We start from the raw sequence: 27946 nt of genomic DNA, 5'->3' as shown, positions 1-27946 counted from the left end.
GGCTTGGGGGATGCTGAGCTGCTGCGTGTGTGGGAAGAAGCTCTTCAGTTTCAACCCATGGTGAGACGAGATGAGACATGACAAGACAACGCTTTCTTAAAGGTCAGTAAGCATATGGGCAGATGTTTATTTGACCAAGTATCTGTGTTTCAATGTTTCTCTCTTGGACGTACAATTCAAATCTTCTAACTGTCCACTGCAAGGTATACTATAAGGTATAAAATGCTAATAATTATCAGGGAACTCTGGCCAAACAGTATTAATATACCGTGACACTAACAACAACGACACTCATTTTTTAAGTAGGGTTTCATAGACCCCAAATTAAGATGCTCTCTTCCTTTGAAACATGTAGTGTAACAGCCAGTCCCTCTGTCACCTACCGCTGCTTTAGTATAGTTCCCAGTGGCCAAGGAGCCAGCGGAGCTCATTTCTGCAATGAGCAGGCACCCCCGCTGCAAAGGCCGGCCGACCTCTTGCAGGCCTTTCACAATGCCTGAGCCTGGCACCACGTGAGCATTCACTAGATCCGCCCAGGAAGCTATTTTAAAGACACCACCTAAGGAGAAGGGCAGGGGGGAAGACAGTTGTCAAATTTCACACAAAACCCTTTAACTTTTTGCCAACCAACCAATTACAATATGAAATAATGCCCTGGTAACACTTTAATGAAATAGTGAAACACTTCGAGAATTTTAGTGTTCTAATAGACCTACAGTTCTAAGTGTAAAAAATGTATCTGCCCACCTCGTAGCTAGTTAAGTGATCATAATGAGAGAAAACTCTCGAAAGTTCTGCACTTAGTTTATAAGCATCACTAAGACTGTTTCCTTATGGGCTGAAGCTTGTGACCACCAATAAAACTTATACAGTTAGAAATTGAGGGTTGGGGGGAGAGAGAGGGCATAAGGGGACTAAAAGGTAATGTAAAAAAATGCAATAAAGATTAAATGAAAAAAGAACAAAATGTGTGTGGGGGGGGGGGGGGGGGAGAAAAAGAAGAAATGGACCCCAGCGAAGCTAGGTGTTTACGGAGGTCAAAGATACCAACATTCTGAAATTCCTCTGAAGATGACAAATTTTCATTCTGTGGGAATCTTGCAGCAACTCTACCCTTTATCAAATCTTCCACTTATTCCTAACATCTCTTTAGTTCTTCAAATTTCAATAGGCAATTGTATTTGTTTTAAAAGCTGACAGCAATAACCCTAATTGATTTCTGAAAAGACTATATGTAAATCTATACAAAGTTTGTATAACTTTTATATTAGTCAATAAACTAAGCAGCACATCTTAAGCACATAAAAAATAATTTATAGACAAATCTAAAGAAATAGCTTAAGAATATGCATATATATTACTTTATGAAATTATCTTGAAAAATGCCTATAAGGGTCATTAACATGATAAAATGTAGCATTAAGTGGAAAAAAGCATTAGCTATGTACACTATGGCAGAAATTTGCAAAAGAAGAAAGGATAAGGAATTAAGCAATTTTTGCAACCGACATATGCTCTACTTTGAGTTCCTATTTAAGATAATATTTTAAAAGAACGTATATCAACAAATCTTTTTCTGCTAAAAGTAAATGCTACAACTTTATACTACCTTTTCATTGTTTCCTGTACCTGCAATTTTCATTTTTCAAGTGTTAGAACTCACTGTGTTCTGCCAGGACAACCTCTGTCATTTTTGCAGGCCTAGAACCCATGTCCCATCTTCTGGCCTCAGCACATCCACTTTCTTTAGGGGAATTACCCGTGACCGATCTCAGCTTAAGAAGTTTACTCAGAGTTAACCTCACATTACCAAAGGCGGGGCACATTACCCAGGTAGGCTAATAAAGGTTAGCTATACCTTTAGTCATTCTACACCTAAAGGCACTGTATACATGAGGAGTGTGCCTACCTAAGAAAGAAGAAGAAAGCAGAGCTGACAGAAGAGAAAGCAAGTCCAAAGATACCCCTTGAGCTCCTGGATCCAACCATGCTTGACAGCCTGTTCTATGGCTGGACTTTCAGTGATGTGAGCTAATACATTTCTTTTTCTTCTGCCAGTTTACTGGATTTCTGATTCTTGCAGATTCCTGAATACAGTGATCCCTCACCTATCGCGGGAGTTACGTTCCAGAGACCCCCGAGATAGGTGAAAATCCACAAAGTAGCGGCATTATATTTATTTTATTATTTGTATATTTTTAAGGCTTTATAAACCCTTCCCACACTCCTATAAACCTTTCCCACTCTCTTATTAACCTTTCCCACACTCTTATAAACACTTCATATGCTCTTAAACACTCTCTACACTCTTAAACCTACGTAGTTTTAACAACACATAAAATTCTATATAGGTACCACCAGTGAAGTACAGTTGTCCCTCGCTATATCTCGATTCACTTATTATGGGTTTCCCCCCAATACAGTGAGGCCACAATAAGTGAACCATGATATAGCGAGGGATGACTGACTACTTACCTTCATACTGCTTTTTCACTGTGTTTCCTATATCTGCAAATTTCCGGTCTTCAAATATTAAAAACTCATGGTGTTTCGCCAGAGCTGTTAACTCCTTCATCACATCCAGAGTAAAATCATTCATAATGTCTACATGAGTCTTGAGCATGCAGATGCTGGGTCCTAATGCATCTGCTACCTGCAGTAGCTCTCTGGACTCTGAGACGTCAGCAGACAGGCACAGATTGGTCTCCTTCTTTTGCATAAGTCTGAGAAGCTTTGATGCAACTGGGTGGATCCTGGGCAGCTCTGCCCGTACACCAAAGCTGAGTTCTTGGGGTGCTTTCTTTATAGATAGGTGAGAATCATTAGGATCAGCTGCCACAAAAACATTCTCCTGAATAAATCTCTTCACTCTCTCAACCATCTCAGCATCAATTTTTTCCTGTTGCTCAAGAATCTCCAGCATTTTGGACAATGTACACACTGAGTGGAGACGAATCCCATGTACCTGCAACTTATCCTTGCCTCCTTGTTCCCTGTCCAGCAGCACTATGGCATCAGTGACCTTTAAGCCCTCCTTCCTAAGAATCTCAACAGTTTCCAAAACACTAGATCCACTGGTAACGACATCTTCAATGATCAAACAGTTTTCTCCTGGATTAATAGCCCCTTCTACAAGACGCTTGGTACCTGGACAAGAAAGAATTATATTGATTCCAATTTAATATTTCATTAAACTCAAGATGTAGCTTACAAAATAAGTTTGGCATGTATTTATGAAGAGATGGATGATCTAAATCTTATTTTCTGATAATCTACTTTGGAGCTATTTTATTTCTGATGAATCTTCAATGTGCAATAATTACTGTTTTATTCAATGTCTCTGTATTCAAAAATTGTCAGTTACATATACAGAATATTTACAGTAAAACTAACAAATTATTTTGCAATGTAAATAAAAACCACTTAACATTTTATGCTAAAAATTTCAAATATGGGATTTCTTAAAGCAAGATCACCTTGATCAAGGAAAGTGATGAAACAAGTAACAACTCGATACCCTTAATGATCTCATTGCTTTTTCCATCAACACACCAGTTCATCACTCAACATCAGCCACAAAACTGGCCTTCACACATGTAGATTCAGGAGGGAAAACACTCAGCAACCAGTCAGACCAACCACCACAACTTCATGAACTAGATAATGCAATGTGACTAATGCGCTTTCCCATTCCAACCCCCAAGATAAACTATTTTCAGATGATCTAAAAATGTAAGCAACTCAGGCTGTAGACTTTACAGACTCATTTTTAGATACACATTTTTATATTTTCCACTACCAAATTTGTCTTATTTTGAAGCAGAAATAGAGCTGGTGTATATTTTGGCCACTTTTGGAGCTTTACCACAGGTGCCATCTCTGTCCTTCCCCATCTCTTCCCTCTGAACTCCTTTCCTTCCCACTGAAGAATTGTCAAGTTTAACTGAATCAGCCTGGACTACAACACAAAACTGCAAGTAGTTATAGGCATATTAAAATTAATAATCTCATCCTGAGAAGTATTTTTGAAGACACATAATAAGAAAACAGAAGTAATAGTTTCATTATGAGCAGTGGGTCACATAAACACTGCGCCTTCAAGCAGCAAACATATTCTTGCGACTTTTTATATAGACAATCTCAAACAAATAAAACTAGACAGAGGAGATCAACAAGCACCCCTGACTACAGCACTTCAGCACTTAACAACCTGTGGCCAATCTTGTTCCAGCTACATCCCCACTCCCACTCCCTCCCTCCCCACACAGTTTTTAGAAGCAATTCTCAGAACCGTGATTTCATCATAAAAAATTTTAAATGTATTCATAAGAGGTAAGGATTCTTTTAAAAAACACATAATAGAAATACTATCATACCAACACAATGCAAAACAAACAAAAAAAACCCATTACCTCCTCATTATCAAATATCAAGTCAGTTCCAATATTTTTAGATTGATTTGATTTTAAAGCAAGCCCACATATTTAAAACACCCACCTGATAACCTATTGCCATGGCCCATGAAAAAAAATATCTCCACTAAGAATTCTATGTGGCATTTATACTGCTTTGAGTAATTTTATTCATGTATTTCTCTTCATGCGATTTAAATATAAATATACTGACAAAGTGCTCTTAGAATATTCTGCTGATGAGGGAAGGGCGGTTAAAAATGTTGGGTCTCGTAAACATAGTGCAAAAAAGCACTTTTTTCATTGCCATTTCACCCCTAGACTCTAAATGAAAGGAAGATGATTTACTTATGGCAACAGTGAACAAATCCCACAAGCCACAACAACTTAAAGGGCCTATAAAAAATATTCAAGGTGACTGATAAAAGAGCAATGCCTAGAAGAAAAAAATTCTAGCAGTATGAGGTCACATATCCACTTAATCCTTATACTACTTTTATTTTACCATAATCCTTTGTTTCTTTCCTTCTGACGAGCATTGGAATTTGGTTCGTTGAACAGATGACAGTAGCCAATGGTAAAGCCGTGTAAGGCACTCCACAGACGGTGTCAAAATTGATCCCCTCATTTCGGGCAGTTTGGAATAAAAGTTCTGCAACCTGTAAAAAAAAAATGAACACATAAACTATTATTATTCTATTTTATTTTTTATTTTTTCACTGAATTGAGAAAATAAACAGATTCACCATCTAGGAAGTGAGGGATAGGGCTTTAAACCCTAGAAGGAAGAAGCCTCCCTTAACTCAAGCCAGCCCACCTATTCCATTCCTTGCTATTTATTATTATTATTATTAATTATTACTCTATTATTTTATTTTAAATTGTGTATACATAAGGCAATATAACATTAAGGACAGCAGACCCATTAGGGAAACAGTCTCAAACCTGATTAGAAAACTACATATGGCTTTTTGTTAAATCACCCTCTGCATAAACCCATCTACAAACATAAAAGCACAACAATAAAACTATTCATCTAGACTCAAGGTCTGCTCTCAGGGCAACATAGGATATGTAAGGGAACACTATGATGTTGACCTCAAGCACTAAAGATGGTCCCCAAGGTTCCCAGCTTCCCTTGGTAATCTACTATGCTTTCAGTATCTAAACATTTCTATCACTTACTAGTTATATTTTCCTCCTGAAAGAAAGTCTTCAGTTGTTATGAAGTTTCATAAGACAAATTAAGAAAAACAATCCCATTTACAATTTCATCAAAAAGAAAAATACATATCTAGGAACAAATTTAACCAAGGAGGTCAAAGAACTGTACATTGAAAACTTTAAGACAATCATGAGTCCTGGCTGGTGTGGCTCAGTGGATTGAGTGCCAGCCTGAGAACCCAAAGGTCACCAGTTCGATTCCCAGTCAGGGCATATGCCTGGCTTGCAGGCCAGGTCCCCAGTTGGGGGGTGTACGAGAGGCAGCCAATCGATTTATCTCTCACACATCAATGTTTCTCTCTTTCTCTCTCCCTGTTTATCTCTCTATAAATAAATAAAATCTTGAAAAAAGAAAAGACAATCGTGAAAGAAACTGAAGACAAATATGGAAAGATACTCCATGCTCATGGACTGTGTTGTTAGGATGCTCATACTACTGAAACAACCTACAAATTCAATGCAACCCCTATCAAATTTCCAAAGGCAAGGGGTAGAGTGCAGATCACAGAGTAAGTAAACCCTGAGCTCATCTCCCATGAACACAGAAAACTGCAAATAGATTATAGAACAACCACCACTGAGAACCACCTATGAACAGAATTTATAAAACTACAGATATAAAGAAGCCACATAGAGACAGATAGGAGGGGTGGAGGGATGGAAACGCAGACTGGGCAGGTTCCCATGTCCACAGAGTAGGGATTAATAAATGGGATAGCGAGGCTATGGAGGTCCCTGCTGAGGAGCAAAGGGTCCAAGCCCCACACCTAGCTCCCCAGCCCCAGGGTACTTGAGCCAGAAAAGGAGTACCCATAATATCTGGCTTTGAAAACCAGTGGGGATTATGTCCCAGGGTTATGGGAGGCCGAGACACTGATCTTCAAGGGTTCAAGGACAAACAAACTTGCTCCAAGCACCAATACGGAGGCAGCAGCTTGAGAAGGGCCTGAGTCATATTGAAGAATTCAACTAACTTTAGGGTGAGTGCTGGGGGAGCAGGGATTACGAGAATTCTCTGAGGGGATGCAAGTGCTGGTAGGAACCATTGTTCCTTTGTTCAGCTTTCCTCACACCCAGCTGTCCTGGCACAGATGGGTACAAAATGCCACTCTTCATTAACCTGGCCGACACCAAAGCCCTGCCCTAGCGTCTCCCCGAGACCCTGTCCCACTCAACCTGCTCACCTAGCTGGAGCCTCTTCCAAAGCAGCCTCCCTACCCTTGTGCTGCAGACTCTCCTAAAGGTCCACAAACCCCATGAGTAGCAACCAGCTTCAGCTTACACTGTAGCTCCTGCCATGTGGTCTCAAGCCTGGCATAAGGGAAGCCAGGCTTGGCTTGCAGCATGGCTCCAGTTAAGCTGCCCCATGCCTAGCACAGGCTCCCATCAAATGGTCCCAAGCCTGGAACAAGTGGCAGCCAGCCTTGGCTAGCATCTTTGCCTCCCACGAATGCCTCCAAACCCAGCACAAAAAAGCTGCTGAAATGTACAAGTACCAGAGGCCCTCCCAAGCAGCTTCTCAACCAATACACCTGATGCCTGGCACCAGAGCCTTGCTAAAGCACCTTCTGCTCCCTGGTGTAAGCCCCTGCAAAACAGCTTGTCCGCCTGTAGTCGAAGCAGGGCCCCCTACCCACTGATGTGCTAACAACAATAGAGACTCAACTACAACAGGAAGGCACACACCCACAGAGGGAACACCCCTGGAGCACCAGCCTCAGGTGACCAGGGGGCACTATGCACTGGCCAGCACAGGATACCTTGTACATAAAGCCACTCTTTCAAGACCAGGAAACAGCAGATCTTCCTAATACATATGCAGAGGGTCAGCCAAACTGAAGAGACAAAAAAACATGTCCCAAGAGTAAGATTCTATGAAAAGAACTAAAGGAAATGGAGACAAGCAATCTAATAGATAAATAGTTCAAAACACCGATTAAAAAAAGATGCTCAATAAATGCAGGAGAATAGATGAACTCTGTGAGACTTCAACAACCAGACCTCGAATATAAAAAAGAACCAGTAAGAAATGAAGAATATACTAGAGGAACTCAACATCAGATTAAATAAAGTAGAAGACCAAATCAGCAATCTGGAAGACAAGGTAGTGAAAAATACCCAGCTGAAACAACCAAAAGAAAAAAGAACTTTTAAAATGAGGACAATTTAAGGGACCTCTGGGAAAAGATTAAGCATACCAACATCTGCATCACAAGGTTCCCAGAAGAAGAGAGAAAGGGACAAAAAATAAGAAAAAAAATATTTGAAGAAATAATGACTGAAAACATCCCTAACCTGGTGAAAGAAATATACATAATAGTCCAGGAAGCACAGAGTCCCCCAAAAAGATTAACCTGAAGAGGTCCACACAAAGACACATCATAATTAAATGCCAAAACTTAAAGAGAAAACCTTAAAAGTACCAAAAGCAGATAATTACATACATGGGGATTCGCACAAGACTATATGCTGATTTCTCAACAGAAACTGCAGGTCAAAAGGGATTGGCACAAAACATTCAAAATGACAAAAAGCAAAGACATACAACAAGATTACTCTACCCAGCAAGGTAGAACTAAAGAAAAGAGAAAAGCCTGGCTGATGAAGCTCAGTGGATTCACTGCCAGCCTGCGAACCAAAGGGTCACTAGTTCAATTCCCAGTCAGGGCACGTGCCTGGGTTGTGGGCCAGGTCCCCAGTAGGGGGCACGTGAGAGGCAGCCACACATTGATGTTTCTCTCTCCTTCCCTTCCCCTCTCTCTAAAAATAAATAAATAAAATCTGAAAAAAAAAGAGAAAAATTTTCCCAGGCAAGAAAAAGCTAAAGGAGTTCATCACCACCAGTATTATCAGAAATGTTACAGGGATTTCTTTAAACAGAAAGGATATAAAATGTGATTAAGAAAATACTGGAAAGGAAAAAATCCTCACTGACAAAGGCAAACAGTAAAAGCAGTAGATGAACCAACAATAAAGCTAGTATGAAAGTTAAAAGGCAAATGTATGAAGATCATGTCTAAATACAATAAATTAAGGGATACACACACACACACACAAAAGTAAAAATAAAGACAAAAGCATAAAATGTGAGGGGGTAGAAATTGTAGTGGCTTTAGAATGTGTTAGAACTTAAGCGACTATCAACTTAAAATAGGCTGCTATAAACATAGCTTGGTATATGGAAGCACATGGTAATCACCAACCAAAAATCTATAAGAGATATACAAGAAATAAAGAGAAGGGTAAAAAAACTACAGAAAGTCATCAACATACAAGAAAGCAAAAGAAAGGAGCAAGAACTACAAAAATGATCAGCAAACAATGAGTGAAATGGCAATAACTACATACCTACTAATAATTACTTTAAATGTAAACAGACCAAATGCTCTAATCAAAAGACACAGGACGACTAAAAGGATAAAACAATAAGCCCAATACAGGTGCTGCCTATAAGAGATCCATTTCAGATGGAAAGTCACACTGGCTGAAAAGTAAAGGGATGGAAAATGGTATTTCATGCAAATGAAAATGGGAAAAAGAAGCTGAGGGAGCAATACTCATATCACACAAAACAGACTTTAAAAACAGAGCTAAAACAAGAGTCAAAGAAGGGCATTTCATAATGATAACTGGATCAATTCAGTAGGAGTGTATAACCTTCACAAACATCCACATACCCAACCCAGATGCACCTAAACACCTAAAGCAAACACTGCAGACATAAAGGGGTGACTGACAGTAACACAGTCAGAGTACACAGGACTTAACACTCCTTTGACATCAGTGGATAGATTTTCAAGACAGAAAACCGGCAAGGAAACAGGGACCTTAAATGGCACATTAGACCACAGAGACTTAATATTTTTAGGACATTTCACCCAAAAGCAGCAGAAGATGCATTGTTTTGAAGTGTACATGGAACATTTTCCAGGATAGATCAAAAGTCACACTGGCTGAAATGGAGGTCAAATGTTAGGCCACTAAACAAGTCTCTTCTCTTCTCCAATCACAATGGGATGAAACTAGAAATTAATTACAAAAAGAAAACTGAAAAACACAAATGTGGTGGCTAAACAACATGCTATTAACAATGAGTGGGTTAACAATAAGATCAAGGAAGACATTAAAAGATACATTGACACAAATAAAAATGTAGATACAAGGACCCCAAATCTGTGGGACACAGTCAAGGCAGTTATAAAAGGCAATTTTACAGCAATATAGACCTACCATAAGAAAAAAATCTTAAAACATCCTAACCTTATACCTAAAAAAATTAAAACAAAAACAAACAAAGCACAAAGTGAATAGAAGGAAACAATGAAGATCAGAGCAGAAATGAACAAAATAGACAAAAAAAAACCCAAATTGCAAACATCAACAAAACTAAGAGCTGTTTTATTGAAAAGAGAAAAAAAGTGATAACCCTTTAGCCAGATTCATCAAGAAACAGAAAGGGCTCAAATAAATAAAAGCAGAAGTAAAAGAGAAATGCCAAGTGACATCACAGAAATACAAAGGATTAGAAGGAAATATGACAAACAATTGTACTCCAACAAATGGGACAACCTGGAAGAAATGGATCAATTCCTAGAAACATAAAATTTTCCAATGCTGAATCAGGAAGAAACAGAAAATCTGAAGACATGACTACCAGCTAATAAAATTAAATCAGTAATCAAAAAAACTCCCGACTTCTGGTCAAGATGGTGGCATAGCCAGACATGGTTCACTTCCTTGAACAAACACATCAAAATTACAACTAAAATATAGAACCATCACTCAGAACTATCAGAAATGAAATTGAATTGAAGTCTGGTAACTACAGGATTAAAGAAACCACATTCATCCAGACTGGATAGAGGGACCGACATGTGGAACAAGCTGATCTCACACCCATGTGTGGTGGATAAAAACCCAGGAGGGATGTCTCAGGAGCAAGGAGTTCCAGCCCCACACCAGATCCCAGAGCCCAGGGTTCCAGTGCCAGGAAGATAAGTCCTGATAACTTCTGACTGCAAAACCCAGCAGGGATTCAGTGGGTAGAAGAAACTTCCAGAGTCCCAAGCAGTTCCCATTAAAGAACCCACATAGACACTCACCTACTCAGACTCACTCCCTCTGAGCACCCAGGCAACAGCTTGAAAAGCACCAGTGGTATACTGGGAAAAACTAGTATCCAGTATCAAAGTGAGGAGAAGCTATTGTCCCTTTTCTGAACCCTCCCCTCACAGAGCCACAGAGCTGTCATGCTGGTGCCGTATCTGAGACTCCATCAAATTCACTAACACTGTTTGACCTGCCTTAGAGATCCCCAGAGACTCCACCTCACCCAACTTATTGGGCCTATCCAAGCTGTGTTTCCAACTGAATGTCTGGTCTTGGCTCATGCTGCACAACTTCCTAAATCCTCTCAAACAAGCAACAGGTGGCCTCAGCGAGCCCCAGGCATAGTACTAGCAGCAGCCAGCCTAGATTCACATCTGGGAATCTCCAAGCTCAGCACAAGTAGGAGCCATCTCAGATTGCTTTATAGTTCAGCCAGGGTGGTCCCAGGGAAAAAACAGGTGGGTGCTGACCCTGCCCTGCACCTCCCAGGAAACCCCAGAGGCAGCACACCCAATGGGCAGCCACAGACCTCGCAGAGCACCACCACCCTGCCTCAGCACAGCTGATTCTCCATGGACAGTGGAGGTTGGTGGTCAGTGGTCACAGCCAGTCTTTGCAGCTGATTGGCCTGGGTAAATTCCTCCCATTGATCTGTCAACAGCAACCAAGGCTCAACTACAAGAGGAGGGTGTACTCTGCCTGCACAAAGAATGTACCTTGAATATCCAATTTGGGCGATAGGAGAGTCTGTGCCACTGGACCTTATAGGACACCTACTACATGAGGCCATGCTACCAAGACAGGGAGTTAAAGCAGCTCTACCTAATACACAGAAACAAACAGAGGGAGGCTGCCAAAATGAGGAGACAAAGAAACATGGCCCAAATGAAAGAACAGATCAAAACTCCAGAAAAACAGCTAAATGAAATGGAGATAAACAATCTGTCAGATGCAGAGTTCAAAACACTGGTTATAAGGATGCCCAAGGAACTTAGTGAGGGCCTCAGCAGCACAAAAAGGACTCAGTCAGAAACAAAGGATACACTAATTGAAATCAAGAACAATTAACAAGGAAACAACAGTAGAGTGGATGAAGCTGAGAATCAAATCAATGATTTGGAGCATAAGGAAGCAAAAAACAACCATGCAGAATATGAAGAAAAAAGAATACAAAAATATGAGGATAGGATAAGTAGCCTCTGGGACAATGTCAAGCATTCCAACATTAGCATCATAGGGGTAACTTCCAGAAAGATGGAAGCATAGGTGGACGCACCATACCTCCACGCACAACCAAGATTAGAACAACAACAATTTAGAGGCAGAATAACACCCAGAACTGACAGAGAACTTATCTGAATGGAAGTTGGACAGCCAAGAAGTTGAAGTAGACCAGTTCATTCAGACCAGTAGAAGGGGTGGAGAGGAGCAGCCGGGTGCCGGTCGTGGCTCGAAGAGAACAGGGAGAACTGGGCGCATAAGGCAACCGGGAGGGAGTGTGTAAGGCATCTGGGGCGCACAAGATCGCAGCGGGTGGACCCTGAGTACACAAGCGGCAGCTGGTGGACCCAATGAGGCAGGGATTGTGGAGCAGGGCAGAACACGCAACCCAGGATCCCAGAGAAGGGACTGAGGTCCCAGGAGAACAGAGCTACCGCCATTGTTCCCTCCTGCCCCTGCCCCTACATACAACATCACAATCTAGGGACTGGGGTGCCCAGCCCCGGTGAACACCTAAGGCTCCACCCCTCACCGTAACAGGAGCGACCAGACCAAAAAAAAAAAAGAGAGAGAGACATGTCTCAAACAGAAGAACAGATCAATGCCCCAGGACTCATCCTTTTGAGCAACCAAGAGATAGCCAATCTATCAGACGCACAGTTCAAAACACTGGTGATCAGGAAGCTCACAGAATTGGTTGATTTTGGGTGCAAATTAGATGAAAAAAAATGCAGGTTACCATAAAAGAGATGAAGGAAGATGCACGGAGAACCAATAGTGATAGGAAGGAAACTAGGACTCAAAACAATAGAGTGGACCAGAAGGAAGAAAAAAATAACCAAACAGGAAAGAATAGAGAAATAAGAATTAAAAAAAACGAGAAGCTTAGGAACCTCCAGGACATCTTTAAACGTTCCAACATCTGAATTATAGGGGTACCAGAAGGGGAAGAGGAAAAGCAACAGATTGAACACATATTTGAACAAATAATAAAGGAGAACTTCCCCATTCTGGCAAAGGAAATAGACTTCCAGGAAGTCCAGGAAGCTCAGAGTACCCCAAAGAAGTTGGACCCAAGGAGGAACACACCAAGGCACATCATAAGTACATTACCCAAGATTAAAATGAAGGAGAGAATCCTAGAAGCAGCAAGAGATAAGGAGACAGTCACCTACAAAGGAGTTCCCATCAGACTGTCAGCTGATTTCTCAAAAGAGACCTTACAGGCAAGAAGGGGCTGGAAAGAAGTATTCCAACTCATGAAAGACAAGGACCTATATCCCAGATTACTCTATCCAGCAAAGCTTTCATTTAGAATGGAAGGGCAGATAAAGTACTTCTCAGATAAGGTCAAGTTAAAGGAGTTCATCATCACCAAGCCATTATTTTATGAAATGCTAAAGGGACTTATCTAAGAAAAGAAGATAAAGAAAAAACATGTATAGTAAAAGGACAGCAAACTCACAACTATTAATAACCACACCTAAAGCAAAACCAAAAGAAACTAAGCAAACAACTAGAACAGGAACAGAACCACAGAAATGGAGATCTCATGGAGGGTTAGCAACAGGGGAGTGGGAGGAGGAGAGAAGGGGAAAAGGTACAGAGAATAAGTAGCATAGATTGTAGGTTGAAAATAGATAGGGGGAGGGTAAGAATAGTATGGGAAATGTAGAAGCTAAAGAACTTATAAATATGACACATGGACATGAGTAAAGGGGGGGATATGGGTGGGAGAGGGTGTACAGGGTGGAGGGGAGTGAAGGGGGAAAATGGGACAATTGTAATAACATAATCAATAAAATATATTTTATAAAGCATCAAAAGGGTGCCAGAAGGCGAGGAGAAAGAGCAAAAACTTGGAAATCTATTTGAAAAAATAATGAAGGAAAACTTCCCTAATTTGATGAAGGAAATAAACATGCAGAGCCAGGAAACACAGAGTCCTAAGCAAGATGGATGCAAAGAGCCTCATTCTAAGATAGCCAAGCTTGCTCTACCAAGCAAAGCTATTATTTAGAATTAAAGGGCAGATAAAGAGCTTCCCAGATGAGAAAAAACTAAAGGAGTTCATCATCAGCAAACCATTATTATATGAAATGTTAGAGGAACTTAGTAAAGAAAAAGAAGATCAGAACTATGAACAATAAAATGGTAATAAATACAAATCTATCTACAATTGAATCTGAAAAACAAACTACACAAACAAGAACAGAGACAGAATCATGGATACAGAGAATGTTAGATGCGAGTGGGGTATGGGGGAATGGGTGAAGAAGTGAGGGGATTAAGTAGTACAAACAGGTAGCTACAGAATAGCCATGGGGATGTAAAGTACAGTACAGAACATGGAGTAGCCAAAGAACTATATGCATGCCCCATGGACGTGAACAGTGGGGGGACTGCCTGAGAGACTGGGGGTGGCTGGGTGGAGGGGGGCAAAGGGGAAAAATCAGGACAACTTTAATAGCATAATCAATAAAATAGAATTAAAAAACACAGAGAGGTTATTAAAAACAAACATACAAACAGACAAAATTGCACTAACAACAAAGGCCCTGGACCAGATAGCTTCACAGGTGAATTTTACCAAGCTTTCAACAAAAAATTAATACTTACGCTTCTCTATTTCAAAAAATTAAAGAGGAAAGATGGCTCCCAAACTCATTTTGTAAGACACACATTACAGAGCCCTGGCTGGCACAGCTCCATGGACTGAGCGTAGGCTGTGAACCAAAGCATTGCAGGTTTGATTCCCAGTCAGGGCACATGCCTAGGTTGCAGGCCACAGCCCTCAGCAACCGCACATTGATGTTTCTCTCTCTTTCTCTCTTTCTCCCTTCCTTCCCTCTCTAAAAATAAATAAATAAATTCTTTAAAAAGAAAAAAAAAAAGACACACATTACCCTGATACCGAAACTAGACAGACATTACAAAAAATAAAATTATTGGCCAATATCCCTGATGAACTTGGATGAACAAATCTTCAATAAATTACTAGTAAACTGCATTCAGCAATACAATATATAGGTCGTACACCATGATCAAGTAAGATTTATTCCCAGGATGCAAGTTTGGTTCAACATTCACAGATCAATTAACACAATATACCACATAAAAAATGGATAAAAATATTATGATCATATCAAGCAGAAAAGCACTTGACAAAATCAAGCACCCATTTATAATAAAAACTCTCAGCAAAGTGGGTATAGAGGAACACACCTCACATAATAAAGGCCACGAATGACAAAACCACAGCTAACATCCCAAAGGCAAAAAGCTGTAAGCTTTAAGGATGTGTATGTCACCGCTTTTATTCGACATAGTATCAGAAGTCCTAGCCTTAGCAACTAATAGAAAAAAAGAAGTAAAAGGTATCCAAATTGAAAAGAAAGTCACTATTTGCAGATAACACGATACTATAGAGAAAGAACAGTAAAGATGCTACCAAAAAATAATTACAACTAATAAATGAAATCAGTAAATTTGCAGGATACATAATTAGTATTCAGAAATTGTTTGTGTTTTTATATACTAACAATGAACTATCAGGAAGAGAAATGAAGAAAACAACCCCATTTACATTTGCATCAAAAAGAACAAAATACCTAGGAATAAATTTAATGGAGGTAAAAAGGCCAGTACTTTAAAAACGAGAAGACAGTGCTAAGAAAAATTGAAGACACAAGTAAATGGAAGGATATGATGTGTTCATGGGTTGGAAAAATTGACACCGTTAAGATGTCCATATTACCCAAAGCAATCTACAAATTTGATGCAATACTTATCAAAATATCAATGGCATTTTTCACAAAATTAGACCAAATAATTCTAAAATTTATATAGAACCACAAAAGACCCCAAATAGCCAAAGTGATATAAAGAACAAAATTGGAGGTATCAGGCTACCTGATATCAAATTACACAAGGACACAGTATTCAAAACAGCATGGTACTAGCACAAAACAGACATACAGATTAACAGAACAGAACAGAGAGGTCAGAAATAAACCTGCATTTATACGGTCAATTAATTTATGACAAAAAGAGGCAAGATTATACAATAATGTAAAGACAGCTCTTCAATAAGTACCATTGGGAAAACTGGACGGATACATTCTAAAGAATAAAACTGTTCACTTGCTTACACCATATACAGGAACAAACTCCAAATGCATTGAAGACTTGAAAAAATGTAAGTAGGACCTGAAACCGTTAACTCCTAGAAGAAAGCATAGGCAATAAACTTGTTGACATTGTTCTCTGTCATTTTTTGGATATGTATCAGTGGATAAGGGAAACAAAAAATGCATATGTAAACAGGTGGGATTACATCAAGCTGAAAAGTTTTTGCACAGTGCACAAAATCATCAACAAAATGAAAAGAAAACCTGATGAGTGCGAAGATATACGCTGATGATATATCTGATAAGGGGTTAATATTCAAAACACATAAGAAACTTATACAGCTTAACACTGAAAAAATCAAACTTGATTAAAATATGGGCAGATGACCCGAACAGACATTTCTCCAAAGAGGTCATACAGATGGTCAATGGACGTATGATGTTCAACATCACTAATCAAAATCAGGGAAGTGCAAATTAAAACCACAACGAAGTATCACTTCACTGTGGTTCACCTTCAGAATGGCTATCATCAATAAATTAACATATGTTGGCCAGCATGTAGAGAAAAGGGAACCCCCAATGCACAGCATTGTTGGTGGGATTGTAAATTGGTCCAACCACTATGGAAAAACAATATGGGAATTCCACAAAAATTAAAAATAGAATTACTGTTTGACCCAGTAATTCCATTTCTGGGTGTTTATCTGAAGAAATCAAAACACTAATTCAAAAGATAAACACACTCCTATGTTCACTGCAGGATTATTTACAATAGCCACCATGTGGAAGCGACCTAGACATCCATCCACAGACAAATGGATGAAGACGTAAGTCAGAGAGAGAAAGACTGATACCATATGATCTCACTTATATGTCTAATCTAAAATAAAGAAACAAACAAAAAAAAAGGTAAAAAGAAAAACCCAACTTATAGAGAACAGATTGGTAGTTTCCAGAGGTGAGGGCTGGGCATTAAGTAAGTTGGGGGTGAATGAAATGGGTAAAAGTGGGCAGAAGGCACAAACGCAAGGTTACAACGTAAATGTCATGGGGGTGTCGTGTACGGCACAGTGACTACAGTTAACAACACTGTGTTGCATATTTGGAAGTTGTTAAGAGAGTAGATCATAAAAGTTACCACCAAAGAAATATTCTTTAAGTATGTATGATGATGGATATTAACTAGACTTACTGCAGTGATCACTTTGCAATATAGGCAATTATTAAATCATTATGTTGTACACCTGAGGCTATTTAAACAAAATATTTTTAAAAGTATAATGTTGCCCTGGCTGGCATAGCTCAGTGGATTGAGTGCAGGCTGCAAACCAAAGTGTCGCAGGTTCGATTCCTAGTCAGGGTACATGCCTCGGTTGCAGGCCATGACCACCAGCAACCACACATTGATGCTTTTCTCTCTCTATTTCCCTCCCTTCTCTCTAAACATAAATAAGTAAAATCTTAAAAAAAAAACCTCTTACTGATCATTTTCTTCATGACAAAAATATTAAATTGAAATTTTCCTGACTGTAAGTCTCCAAGTGTTAAAAATTCTTCTGTATTGAGTTACCATTTACAATTGTTATAAGAATAAAATTAAAACTGTTATAAGCATAAAATTAATTTATGCTTCTGATAAAAGCATAAAACCTGATTATTTCAGAAATGCATTTCTTTGTGAGATGAATGGTACCTCTTCCCCTTGCATTCATTTATGTGTATACTGTAGTTCAATATTCCTTACTACAAGGAAGTTAGACTTTAGTGTAAATTACACAGCTTTTCTGGGTACAAATATTGAGAAACCCTATTAGAATAAAGTAGACATGAAAGAAGTTCTGTTACAGCCAGGTCTCTCAACATTTTGACTCCTTACAAATTAACTACCAAAAATCACACCCACACCAAGATCTAGTATCAAATAATAGTTTTCAGTCTTCTATCAACTGACGACTTGTTAAAAGGTATACCAATTTTTTATGAGAAGACCCCCTAGTCATTCACTTCATCAGCATGGATGACATACGCCATAGCAATATCCTGGGTAGTCCAAACCATTTCAACTAGTGCTTCGATCCTTTCATAATAACCACACAAAGGGTGGACATAAAAGCCATAAGGACATAAGGTGACAGGAGGAACTTTTATGTGTCTTCTGGATAGAACTTGTGTGACGATGGAAATATTCTATATCTGCACTGTCCAATATGATAGCCACATGTGACTATTTAAATTTAAAACTTCATAATGCTCAATATTCCCATGTAGCTAGTAGCAATTCTAATGAACATCACATTTAGACTATTCTACTCAAAGTGTGGTCTGCAGCTTTGGCTGGCAGCTTACTAAAAGTGCCTAATCTCAGGCCCTGCCTCAGTTCTACTCAACCATATTATGCGTTTTAACAAAACCCCCCGGTGATTCATACGTACTGAAAGTTTGAGAAGCACTGTGCTAGTAACCTCTAATTTGCATAAAGTTTTTCCTAATATTGACCCCCCCCCAAAAAAACTGCCTCCATGAAATGTCCACCCTCAGGCCTTAATTCCTGCTCCTGGTCACACAGTGCAAAATCGAAACCCCCTTCCAAGCAACAGTCCTTCCAATTATTTGAGTAGCTACTAAACTCTACCCCCTTCCACCTTTTCCACACATCTAATTTTCTCGAGGTTAGAGACACAAAACTCCTTCAACCACTTCTATGCGAGACGAGGCCCCAAACTGGGGTCCCGACTCTTGCAAAGCACGTATCAAAGTCGGTGGGTCAAAGAGCAGGCTGCTTTCTGTGTCCCCAAGAAACTAACAGTTCCTGGCCTCTGGGCTTCTCAAATTGACTCCCCAGGCCGACAGTAGGGTCGATCCTCCTATTTGGCTCTTTTGCTCTCACCCGCAGCCCAACTCCAGTTACTTTTCACTCTCCTCCATTTGCTGGTCTCCCTTTCCGCCACCACCCCGCTTCTTCCCATTCCGGGGCTGACACCTGACTCAGAAGACGTGGTCGAGACACAATGCCCCGCAGATCTATGTAGACCGGAGAAGACAGCCCGCTCTTCAGCACGAAGTTCCCAAACTTGAAAGCCTGCACGTCGTACAGATCCGTTACCAAGGATCCCAAAGCTGCTCCGGTAGCCGACATCGTGGGGAACTCCACTCTCGCTCCACAGGTCAAAGAATGTTGGGACCGCGGCGCTCCTGTGACGTCATCGGAGAAGGCCCTCCTCTTCCGTCCCCTTTTCGGCCGGCCGGGCGGGCTCGGTTCGCGCGCCTCTTGCAGCCTAAGTTGCCGGCCGTGAAACTTGCCGTTAAGATTTACGCTTCTTCTGGCTGCCCCTGGATGGGATCCATGGATTGTAAAGCGTCGAAGAGTTAGATCGCTTCCAAGATCATGAAGTCAAGCCTTTCAAGAGACTGTGAATTCTGCCCACTTAAGCTTAGCGTCCTCTGAATTTTCTTTCCTATTTGGCTACGAATATAGTTATTTGCTTATTAGCCACGTCCCCCATCCAGTTTCGAAAAATAAAGATCTCAGAGACAGGGACCTTTTCTCATTTCTCCCTTGAACTTCATGGCATTGGTCACGTGACAATGTGAGCACTTCTCAAATGGGACTCTAGAGCGCCAAGCAGGTTGATTCATTTCGTCGGCTTTACAAGTCCTGGAGGCGGATGCATATTTATTCCCCTTAGATCACGCAAATGCTTGGCACGTAATAGGTGTGCAGCTGATGAAGCGAGGGAGGAGGGCAGAGAAGGATGAACTGAGGGTATCAAGGTCACGTGGGGTAACCTGGCCTGCTAATCTGAAAACCCAAGCGAATTCGGTTTTGGCAAATAAATCCCTTAAAGTGGAGGAAATTCTCATGTGTAGAAGGCAATACTTTAAGGAAAATAATTCATAAAGCCATAGGGCTAATGATTATTACCCATCAAATTGGCTCTAATTTCATTTCAATCTTTTAAAAAAGATTTTATTTACTTATTTTTAGAGAGAGGGGTAGGAGAAAAACATCAATGTGTGGTTGCCTGTCACCCACTGTCTGGGGACCTGGCCTGCAACCCAGGCATGTTCCCTGACTGGGAATACAATCAGCAACTCTCTGGTTCTCAGACTGGCACTCAGTCCACTGAGCCACACCAGCCAGGGCTCATTTCAATATTTTTTATGCAATTTCTCTGAAGAGATAGATGGTGCTGACCAGCCAGTGTGAAGAACCTGTGCATTGACACTTGTTTCTCATTTTAAATAAATGCAGTAAAATATTGATGAAATAAAAGCCAGATATTAAAACATTTGGTTCTTATTGGCTAATCAAAATACTTCGATCCCTAACACTCTAACCAGCTGACACTATATTATGAATCAGGCTTTTTTGCACTTCAGTGGCACTTACAGTCTTTCAAAGCTTGACCATGTCCCCATAGGCTAATCCAGATTCCTCAAATTCATGCTATGATGCATAAACTTGTGAGATCCAGCACAAATGGCCTTCCAATTTGCTAACAAAGTTGCCACATGAAACACTAGAATGAAGTTAACAATGCACATGTGAAGTTTATTCAGCAATATTTTGAGTAAAGAAATACTTTAGCATACTTCTCCAGGCTACAAAATTGTTACTATCTATGCAAAATCCTGGATAAAAATTATTATAATAATAATGTGATTTTGTTTACCTTGTCAAATGCTTTCATATACTTGGGAAAAGAGAGAAAAATATGATTTTTGAACACAGGTTTTAATTAGAAAGAAAACAAAAAGGCCACCAGAAATAATGATCTTTAGTATAGTATATTTATAGGAATGCATAACTTGTGAGATGTACATTTTGAAGTCATCCATAACTTATAACATTTACTGTAGTATAACAAGACAGCAGATCATCACTTTACAACATTACACGTGAGTGAATTTGACTTACAAATAAAATATATACAACCTACCTTTACAAAATGACATTGTGTGCATACAAAATGAATAACTGCAGAAAAATTTAAAAATAATCAGACAACCAAAACCCAGAAGATACACTTAAGGCAGACCAGCAAGACACTGAAATAATTAAGGCTGTGGAACTTTTCTGCACCTTGAAAATATAGAGCTATTTATCAATACTGTGGAGTGATTTTTAAACCAATTATTACAAGCCTGATGGACGTATGTACTTATATGTATATGTGTAATGGTCTCTATGGGGAAACCTGTCCACTATGGATAAGGCCCTTTATCTGAATGGCCAGAGAAGCCATGTCGAACTCTCAAAAGAACTGGTGGGGTGGGGTCACTCAAAACCAAAAGGTGCCAATGCAGTTTGCAAACCAACTGTTAATGATTCAAATATAAAGGTACTTCTGACTCCATATAAACATAATAACCGAAATGGTGGGCCCATTGTTTTAGGCTTCATTGATTTGGGTTTGTGGACTTCAAAAGACAGCAAATGATTCCTAATTCAGTAGAAAGTAACTCTACCCATCGGTCCTAATGGTTTTGAATGGCCCAGATGGTTTTCCAACAGAAAAATGGACCCACCTGGGCTGTCTTCAAATGGATAGATTTCTGCATATGAGCAATAACATATACATACATATTATACACTATATACATGTACAGATGTACATATATCCATGTTTTCCAACAGTTTGCATTTTGATCACTACTGTTCTCTGGCTAGGATCTCACTGTGAAGAGGAGGTTTAGTTTTTTCATGGTCCTCACATTCATCCTAACTACAGTTTTACTCCTCTTCCCCATAGAGTAAGCTGAAGTTTGGCAGAAACAGAGGGGAAACACCGGGGTTAAAAAAAAAAAAAAGAGTCAAACACAGAGATGACAGATATGGCTTCAGTTGTTTAAAGAAGACGTATATTTGTTAACTGCAAATTCACAACCACAGTCTGTGAGGTCATTACAGTTCACATGATACTCCTGGATGTGGATACATTTCTTGACAGAAGTCAGGCATGGGTGGAGCTCTTGTGCCAGCTCCTCCTGGGCTAGGAGGTTAGCTTGCTCAAATTAAGCTCAGGAGGGGGGACTTCAAGAAATTTACTTGTGTGTTTTCCCACCCCTCCCTTTTCTCAGCTATCCTCACTCTCCAAAATAATAGTTATCTAAATAAACAGTTAATCTTGAATATTCGAACAGAAGCTAAATCTGACAACAGTTTTGACTCTCCCAGCAATAAGGCTGAGAGGAGGACACCAAGCCTGTGAGTATCAATTTCAGGCTTTCTGTAAATATCCCTTAAAGATGAAAATTTGTCTTAGAGTAATTTCTTCTCCTCTAACTTCTACATATATTAAAATGAAGAAGAAAATATGGCCTATGATATTTCTGTGTTCTACTATTTCTGTATAGATTTCTCACGTGAATAACATTTTCTAAGTGGCTAGTGCTGTGGACAAATTTCAGCCCTTTTTAACCCTCTAAAATTAGTGAAACAATGAGAGCCTTAGAGTTTTTAGAAAATGAATATTAACATAGTAGCTTCCCTTATCTTAGTGGAATATGTGTAAACCTTATCTTTCCTAACCCTGCCCCAGGTTTGCTCATTCATTTTCAAGTGATTCCTAGATTTTAAATAGTTAAGAAAAGCCATAATACAAATAATCCACTGAAAGCTCACATACTGTGTTTGCCTAGCTCAGACTCCACAGAGATGCCGCACAGCAGAGAAAGGAATAGGTCAAAATTCCTCAAAACTGAGCAAGAAATGGTATTTGCACTTTTGCCCTACTCAGAGACCCCTTCTGTGTGAAATATCCCCTCCTCTATCAAACACGGGACAAAGTTTTAGTTAATACACAGAAATAACCATCATCTGGTGTATAACATATTGGCTCCCTCACATTCTCACAAATTTCCATGCTCATCCACAGAGGTGAGAAAAAAGTAATGACTAGCTCACGGGCGCTAAATCATGGAGACTATGAGGAGGCAAATATTACACTCCTGAAAAACCTAATTCTCTTTTAAAAAGGATCCAAAGTTTTTCCCTCCAAAACCAAGAGTTCTTCATTTCTACACCGGGGCATTTCATTTGCCCCTTCGATAACAGATGACTGTGAGACTCTGAAATAGTGAGTGTGAGATCAGACAGTATTTTACTCTCACTTCTGCCCTCCTGGTGAGGAAAGTGGCTGTTTGGGATCTTCTCTGCCTAATTTTCCAGGGCACAAGGCTTGAGAAGAGAGAGTAGTGGTTGCTTTGGAGGGCATCTTACTCTGCGTCTGCCACGAGAGACACCGGTGAAAACAGTTTATTGACATAAAGACTTCAATCAGCTCTCCTAACCTCTTTCTGTAGACAAGCTTTTAAATGATCAAAATTATAGGCCAAGACCAAATAACATTTAGACAAAGAGCACCTAGTACTTCCAATTAAAATCAATTTGTAGAATTTAACTTCATGAGTTTGCAAATGAGTACCTAAAGACATGAATATTGAAAACCTGGAATGTTCAAGTTCCTGTCAATGAAATTCTTAGCACTGGCAGTGTGTAGCACTTTTTAAAAAGTCCAAGTATTATCTAGACCTCCCAATTAAGGTATTCTTCCAACACGCCTACGAAATGAATGTCCGCCCTCCCTCCCACTAACTCCCATTTTAACAATGGGGACACTTGGGGCAGAAAACACAGAGACTTTCTGTTAGAAAGGACGAATTAGGAATAACTGAGGTTGGAACTCAAGAATTCCTAGGCTCACCTTATATTCAGATGTTTTCATTTAACAGATATTGTAAAATAGAGAAAAAATGCTGCAACATCAGTCAGTCTAAACACAATGAACTTCTTTACCTCCCATCTTCCCCTCCGAAAGGCACTACTGTTATAAAGCTTTGTGAGCCACAAAGCAGTGAAGCCGGCTTTGCCTCTCTGCCTCCTCTACTCCCCCAAGAGTGTTGATGGCTGTGAGAGACCCGAAGCACACTGCCAACATGACCATTTTTTTCTCAAAAATGTTCCCACATTCAGCTGTGAGTGGATATAAATCTATTTAATTTGAAACAATTGTAAAAGATGCAGCAAATCCTTATACCTTTTAAAAATTACTATGGGTTGTCCCTGATCTCTCCCTTCTTCCTCCATCCCACCTTTACAAAAGAAAACAAAAAACCCCCCAGAACCTATGCAGTGAATATAAGCCAAGCAAGAAAGTTGTGAATTTACCCAACACTTATTTTCCCCAGTTCAACCAGAAGTTCACTTTCACTAATTCCTCATTAAGCTTCGATGTCAAGGACCACCGGAATTGGGGAAGTGGACTCTTGTCTCTTTTTTTTCTCCTCTTCTCTAACACAAAGGAGTAAATATCTCTTCTGAAACAAGTATGAGAAAGGGGTCCCTGGGCCTGCATCTCTCACCATGTTTGCCCACAGGGCAACCTGAAGTGCATTTGCCAGACCTGTTCTGGGATTCCTTGTTACCTCCAGCTTGTCAGGGAGAATTCTTGAACCAGAACTGCTATCTCTTTCCTGTCGGGAGGAACCAGAAGCTTTGCAGACAGGGAGCTTCCCTGTTGTTTTCCTTCAGTTACCAAACTATATAAAATATACGCCCTTTCTCTTTGGGCTCCTATTAAATTCATTCTACTCTAATGATTGTACTTTGGCTCCAGTTAACAAAATCATGCTACTTTTCATGTCTATGTCCTTCTTCTCCTGTCCCCTCACTTCCCCAACAAGTGTCCTGGGGGTGGGGGTTTCGTGCAACCTCCCATCTGGATCATCCCCACTCTGCTGTAAAAGCTGATACAAAAGCTTTGGCTCCAACATTCTGTCAACTGCCTTCCCACCACACAATCCCATTAACACTCTCCTGTGCCGTCTGCACCACTGTCCTAGGCCCTACCCTTCCCAAGCAGAAACTCAGCTTCACCTCCTGCATGGTCAGAAACACTCCAAGTGGCTCAGCAGGGGGCTCTTTAGTCACTGTCCCCTCCGACAGAAGGGAGCTTGCTGAGCCATACCTACCACTAGGTGGCGATCTGGACCCCTCAGGCCTGCACTCTATTGCACACCACCCTGGGGACCAGGCTTTCTTCTTATGAAATGTCTTGTAATGAAGACATGTTTGCTAAAAGACTTTCTAGTAAATTGTTTTAAATTTTAAAATATTATGTCGTATAGCATTTGTATATACATTTCTTTTTAAATGAAGACTATGGAGGGTTTGTCAAGAGAGCACTCTGAGGAAGGGATCCTTGATGGCCCCGGGGCCATTCGAAAACTAGGAAACAGATATAGTCAAAGTCAGTCTCCACATATTTGGTTAATTCTGAAAACATGAAGTGCTATCTAGTCTTATTGCTTATCCTTTCCATTAAGTTATTAACTTACAACCTTGGATGGGATGAATTGGAGGGTAGATGAGGAAGTTGACTTTGAAATCAGTGGGAAAGAATGATGAGTGTTTTCAATTCTACATTTCCACTGCGGAAATAAGTGTTTTTACATATGCAAGTTCGGGCTCAGTTTCCAAAATTCCTTTTCATTGAACTAAGTCTGTAGTTCTATTTACCCTTCATCAACTCTATGCTTGTATTTCCGTGCTGCGTGATTTCAATTTTCTCAATCCTATCACAGGAGAGTAGCAATGCCATTCAATCTGACTCAGACAAACACTTGAGTTATGTTTTTAAAATATTATTTGCATAACCGCAAGTTTCAAAACACACTTTAGAAAACAAAGAGTGGATCACAGACAAACACAAAAACAAAAATGCTTTCTAAAACAAAGAAAGAAAAAACATGAAATGCTCAGGTTTAGCTGTCCTTCCACTAGCAGAAAAAAGGGCAGTAAGCAGGCATCTAGTGTGGAGAAGGTACACCAGCAAGCAGCATTGGCCTCCGAGTGCAACTAGTCCTTTTAGTGCCGGGAAATACTGATGGCTGGGTGGTGGTAGACAGTGCAATTGCAGTTAAAATTCAATGCTCCATCAGGGTGATGGAGCAGATTTTGTTCCATGGCTTCAAAAAGGACTTGAGACCAGGCCTTTAAAAGGCCTACATGGCTGCCTCCTGTTGGTGAGCACCCCTTAGCTTCCACAAGGGTTAGAAATCAAGTAGACCAGCTGTCTGAGGACTGAGTTCTACAGCTGTAGAGGACAGCAGAGAGTGTTGTTAGGTGTTCAAGGAACCGTAGGAAAGGTTTTTGTTTGCCCTTTTGTGCGAACCTGTTATATTCGCTATTAACTTCAAACCAAGTATAGACATAAAAAGAGCTCACAACTCTTGCTGTAATTTGGACTTAGTTCCTGGCAGGCTCTCCTGCCAGGCTGACTCTGAGCTGCCAGCGAATTTGGGAATAGCATTTCATATACAGAACCCATGTTAGTCAGGTGCCTGTGACTGAGAGAAAACTTGTTCACAGATTTCAAAAGGGGAACCGCTTTCTCTTAATGCACAGGTTCTGGTAAAGATTTCTATACAGGATTTATAAAATGCTCTAAAAATCTTGTCATCTAATTGTGCTTAGTCAAAACAATGTAATGCTTCGGCAGATAAATTACTGTCTTAACTGGAGCACTAAAAAGTTACTTTGATTGATTTCATATATATCTCTCTATTATAAAACTCTGAAATCTGAATGGGATATGTTTTACTGTGTGTGTATATGAATCTTACTAAGAAACTGTAAGTACTGTAAACCAGAATGGTTGGCATACTTGACATCTCTGTTAAATAGAACTTTTTGCTTGAAATTTCAGCACAGGCAGAAACCTTTTATACTCACCACAATGAGCTGAAGTTTTGCCCACTTACCCACTCATTTTGGAATGCACAATTAACATTTTGTGACAGCTAATATTCTTGTTATCCTTGACCCTCTTTGTAATACTCTCTGTGACTTTCTCCTTTATCTCCTGTGAACGACCTTCTGGAAAGCCCTGGATCTCGGGTGATTTTACTGCTGCTCAGACCCTGAATAACCACTGACGAGGTTTAAGAGGGACCATCTCTCAATCCAGAGAACTGCATGGAGTGAAATAATGAACAGAATTATTTACAGACACATTCAGTCTTGCTTTGGCTCACACTGCACTTCCATGTGAAACCTCAAGGGCTGGGACGCAAGCTCAGTGGCTACGTCCCTTGGTTGACCCGGCTGACAATGTAGCTCTTGACATTGGGAATAGGCCGAACATCGTTCTGGTGCTTGCGGCGTTCTATGAAGCAGGCCAGGCGGGAGGTGTCCAGAGGGATCTTGGAGTAGCTGCCATTGTGGGGCTGCAGCCACGGGTGCTGCAGGCAGGTGGCTGCTGTGGGCCGCCTCCGGAAGTCTTCCTGCAGGATCACATTGATGAAATCTCTGGCGGCATTGCTCACGCCACAGAAGTATTCATGGGGGAAGCTGAAGTCCACCCTGCATACATTGATACACGTCTCCTCTTTGCTCTCATCCAAGAAGGGGGAGACCCCACTCAGCATGACATACGTCAGCACCCCGATGCTCCAGATGTCAGTGCCCAGGGACACGGGGATGCCCTGGATCACTTCCGGGGCAGCAAACTCAGGGTTCCCCAGCAGGTGGTGGATGTGGAAGTGTCCTGAGATCTGGACAGCATCCTCCAAGTCGATGAGCTTCACTCGAGGCACTGGAATCCGCAGGTCAATGAGCAGGTTCTCGGGCTGAGGAGATGCAAGGAGGCAGGGAGAAGGGAAGGCAAGCTCAGCTCTCTGCTTTGACTCTCAGTAGGACTCCATTAGTTCAAACACAGCACTGCTACTCTTTGATAAAGCCTATAACAAATGGCATTGGTCCCCAACCTTTCTGACACCAGGGCCCAGTATCATGGAAGGCAGGGTGGGGGAGGGGGAAGCGAACAGGAGGTGTAGCTTAGGCGA

At 40.5% G+C, this 27946-nt stretch overlaps 2 protein-coding genes across 10 annotated transcripts in view; both read right to left on the bottom strand.

Annotated features, from left to right (window-relative positions):
- The window catches only part of UMPS (uridine monophosphate synthetase), a 31109-nt gene extending 11811 nt beyond the window's left edge, over window positions 1–19298 (bottom strand). Inside the window, exons 1-4 of one of the 2 annotated variants that reach the window (XR_004901399.1) lie at window positions 19080–19291; window positions 4918–5071; window positions 2476–3147; window positions 384–559 (exon numbers count right to left, since the gene is read on the bottom strand). Coding sequence is in view for 1 of the 2 variants with exons in the window: in XM_028505058.2 (XP_028360859.1) it covers window positions 384–559; window positions 2476–3147; window positions 4918–5071; window positions 19080–19235 (1158 nt within the window). In the remaining variant the exon portion in view is untranslated. Of the gene's footprint in view, window positions 1–383; window positions 560–2475; window positions 3148–4917; window positions 5072–19079 lie in introns of both variants that reach the window. The other variant, XM_028505058.2, reaches the window with a different exon arrangement.
- A 2207-nt stretch (window positions 19299–21505) lies between these two features.
- The window catches only part of KALRN (kalirin RhoGEF kinase), a 701923-nt gene continuing 695482 nt past the window's right edge, over window positions 21506–27946 (bottom strand). For 5 of the 8 annotated variants that reach the window (XM_036018207.1, XM_036018206.1, XM_036018203.1 and 2 more), the window contains one exon: window positions 27185–27730. In XM_036018207.1, coding sequence (XP_035874100.1) covers window positions 27185–27730 — 546 coding nt within the window. Of the gene's footprint in view, window positions 27731–27946 lie in introns of all 8 variants that reach the window. The other 3 variants (XM_028504792.2, XM_036018205.1, XM_036018204.1) reach the window with 1 other exon arrangement.

The sequence above is a fragment of the Phyllostomus discolor genome, chromosome 2, assembly GCF_004126475.2.
Source record: "Phyllostomus discolor isolate MPI-MPIP mPhyDis1 chromosome 2, mPhyDis1.pri.v3, whole genome shotgun sequence".
NCBI lineage: Eukaryota > Metazoa > Chordata > Mammalia > Chiroptera > Phyllostomidae > Phyllostomus > Phyllostomus discolor.
The sequence above is the reverse complement of the archived record's forward strand: the minus strand, read 5'-3'. Positions and strand labels throughout refer to the sequence as shown.